Source organism: Chaetura pelagica, unplaced genomic scaffold (genome assembly GCF_000747805.2).
Source record: "Chaetura pelagica isolate M959 unplaced genomic scaffold, ChaPel_1.0 scaffold344, whole genome shotgun sequence".
NCBI classification, from domain to species: domain Eukaryota; kingdom Metazoa; phylum Chordata; class Aves; order Apodiformes; family Apodidae; genus Chaetura; species Chaetura pelagica.
Window position 1 is genome coordinate 8,652,380 of NW_009953098.1, and position 3,572 is coordinate 8,655,951.

The window sequence follows — 3,572 nt, forward strand, 5'->3', positions numbered from 1 at the left end:
CCACCAATCCCCCCCCCCCCGCCCCCCCCCCCCCCCCCCCCATTTAACAGTCAATACACTTCCCTCTTATACAGATCCTGCCTGAACCATATCCAGACACAGCACTAGAACTCCCAATGCCCCCTGCACACACATTGCTATGCAAGAACCCTCCAGCACTCCCCCTTACACACACACAGCCTAGCACCTCTCCTCACACACCCCGAGCACAAACCCCAATATACACCCTGTCCATGAACCCTCCCTTAGGGAGCCCAAACACCTCTGCAATTAACCCTCCTTATACCTTCCTCCCCACACACATAGAAAACCCCAGATTCCACAAAGTGTAACCCCCGCAAAACACCCTTCTCCATACACACACCTTATTAATTAACTACCCCCCTCTAAACACACTGCATGAACTCCCACCACACCCCTCCACACTCTCCCAACACTGTAAATACCGCTAGCACCCACACACACACACATTGTGCACCCCAACACCCCGCTCCACGCACACTCAAGTCCCCGCAGAGCCCTGACCACACCCCTGTCATACACGGTGCACAAACCCCTAAAACACCCCCAAGCACAGAGCATAAAATCCCTCCCACCCGCACTACATGCTCACTGCAGGAGTCCTTGAGCACCCCCCGCTTTTCCATTCATACCCATCCAGCCCAGTGGAAAACCCACATCACCCCCCAGCGACCCCCTGCACCCGTCTGGGACCACCCCCCAGTCCGGACAGATGTGGAGACGCCCTCAGACAGCCCCCCGAGCGATGGGCACCGCCACGTCTAGCCAAGGATAAGACACACCCCTCTCGCTCCACATCTGCACCCCAGCGAGTGTGCTGGGGGACACCCCCAGGGCTGTCAGCCCCCGCACTGCCACCTTCTCCCGCTGCCCTCTGGAGGGGAGGGTGAAGGGGCAGGGGCAGCGCAGAGGTGCAGGAGCATCCCCGCGCCCCGAAGAAATGTGACCTTAACAGCAAACCCAAGCGGTCCAGCCCCCTTCCTACCCCGCCTCCTCACTGCACCAGACAGCGATGCTAATTACCTTCCTCCAGCTCATCCATGCTCCCGATCTTCCGCGAGCCATCGATGGTGTAAATGTAACGGACTCCCTGAGGCAGATTAATGTTGTCAGACAGGGATCGGGTCAGGTCAGCCAGGAGAGCATCAAAACTTCGGAAGCGGTCAGAGGAGACAGCATATACAATCCCCTTGAAGTAGCGGTCCCCGTTGCGATAGAAACGCACCTTCTTGGCTTTCTTCTCATTACTTAGTGCCTGTAAGGTCCTGGTTCTGTAGAAGCTACAGTGAGCACTGTGAGTGGGGCTGGGCAACCCGTTCATACGTGAGCCTCGCATGTTTCTGGACGCCTTGTCTCTTTCGTCAAAGTGTCCAAAATCAAGTTCCATAGTTTGGTGAAACCTAAAGATGTGAAGCTGAGCAGGAAGGAGATGGGGAGAGAAGGAACGTGAAGGGCTAGGTTAGAGCCAAGCAGAGCCACAATCCACAGAGAAAAACTACACAAATGCAAAAGCTGTGCCTGGTGTAGGACAGATGTATTTCGGAAGCACCCCCTCCCCTGACCCAGATTTGTATTGATTGTGGGCACAGAGGGTAGGAGGGGTTCCAGCATTTCAAAAGGGATTCAACTGCTAGGGGTAGGGAATGTTTCCAGAGAGTTATCTGCACCTGGGATTTTTCAAAGTTCAGTAAATTGGGACTTGGGACCAAAGGGATTCATGGCAATCACAACTCAGCCCCCAAAAACTCATGCAAACACCAGTTGGCAATGAATTAAACCTCTGAGCACTGTGAGGTTTCCTTTGACAACAGAAAACAAGGAGATCACAGTAAGTCAGCCCTCCAATCCGTCAAATCACAGAAGGAACCACAGCATCTGAATGTTTAACATTAGAATAAACTGGCATTTATGAAAGAATGGTCCCAGGGGAATAAGCAGTTTCTTTGTGACAGCCTGTTCAATAAGGGTTAGCAATGAGATCCAGCCCACCCTTCCCCCTATCCGCAGCCCCCTCCTAACCCATCAATCAATTCCCAAGACCAGCCTACATCTCTAGGAAGAAATGACTGGAAAGAAAAATCTGTCATTGAATTGAGGCTTCGATAGGCTCTTTTCAGCCTGAGTCTTCCCTCTGAAGTGCATTTCTGCTACCGTTTAACAAGGAGGAGAAAATAAAGGGGCTATTTTCATGCGCACACCCCCCTCCCCCCCCGCCCTCTTTCCAGATTGAAGTGATTTAATTGCTGGAAGTGCCCCTGCCCAGGGGACACACCACCCCGACTCGCTCACCTTTCATTGTTCTAAGCACGGGGGGCTCCCAGTGCCAGCAACTAGCGTAGAAAAACAGGCTTGAGCTGACACCCAGCAAGCAGGAATTTCTGCGAAGTCTCTGGTTTATGCTTAAGAACAAAATTCCTCCCCCACCAAACCCCAACACAAAAGGAGAACCCCCCCCACCCTGCAACAGAAAGACCCTTCCACTCCTCCAGCATAACCAGGAACACACAACTCACATATGTTCCTTACATGTTACAAAGGGCAGAAAGGAGATTTACACCAGGACTTGGCAGCCAGGTACAAACCTCAGAAAAGCTGTTGCTATCGCTTCCCCACCCCTTACATTTACCAGAACTAAGCTCCATCCCTGGATTTTACAATGTCAGTGTGACCTGTGCAAGAAAAATCATTGTCCCCAGTCTGAAATAAAGCGGATGACAATGCAGCAATCTGCACAGAAACCCTGAGTTAGGAAATTTTCCCCACAATGCCAGTTGGGATAGATTCAGTCCGGTGTCATGCAGTGAACAATGAAACATCCAAGCAACTTCGGGAATGAATCAGAGGATGCAGGGGGTTTTGATTTCAAAATGAACTGCAGATGCTGTAAGGTACTAAGAGAAAGATTCCTTCTTTCTGTTTAACATATGTTACTTTTCTGCATGCAAGACACTCAAAAAAATCTCTACTCACCGGTTTTCAGCGTGCAGGGTGGAGATGCTGAGAGAAAGAAAACCAGGCTCACTCTGCCTTTGTTGTCTGAGCTCCAAGCAAGAAATTCCTGCCAGGGTGGATGAGACGCCTCCTAGGTCCTAGTGCCTTGTTCGATCGCTTCACAGTAACTTTGCCTCAGTGGTTTTTACTCTCATTATCAGTCATCTGCTTGCAGTCGTTTGTGTATTTTAGGAAAAAGAGTGTCATTCCAGCTCTGTAGATGTTATCATATGGGTAAACAAGTATAAAGGAGCAGATTTTAGGGTGACGTTCTGAAGAATGCAAATTTCCCCTTGTGTCTAGCTTCACCAAGAAAGCCTCTGCCCCTCACGGAAAAAAACAGCATAATTGCACTGATGCACCAATATTACAGGATTACCAGTATGGGGTCACAGCTACAGTCCTACAGTGCCCTACAATGCTGGCACAAGACTCCCATGTGTTAGGAAAGCAACTAAGAAAAAAATTGGCGAGTGGAACTGGGCACAGTCCTGCTCCTTTACTGGATTTACACAGCAGTCATGGTTTACACTGACAAGCAGAAAGGGAGAATTCACTTG

General features: G+C 50.5%; 1 protein-coding gene across 1 annotated transcript in view; it reads right to left on the bottom strand.

Moving 5' to 3' along the window:
- Positions 1-3,161, bottom strand: part of DCX (doublecortin) — a 64,557-nt gene extending 61,396 nt beyond the window's left edge. Inside the window, exons 1-2 of the mRNA XM_009997149.1 lie at positions 2,992-3,161; positions 1,045-1,435 (exon numbers count right to left, since the gene is read on the bottom strand). Coding sequence (XP_009995451.1) covers positions 1,045-1,408 — 364 coding nt within the window. The 5' untranslated portion in view covers positions 1,409-1,435; positions 2,992-3,161. The remainder of the gene's footprint in view (positions 1-1,044; positions 1,436-2,991) is intronic.
- Between the last annotated feature and the right edge of the window lie 411 nt (positions 3,162-3,572).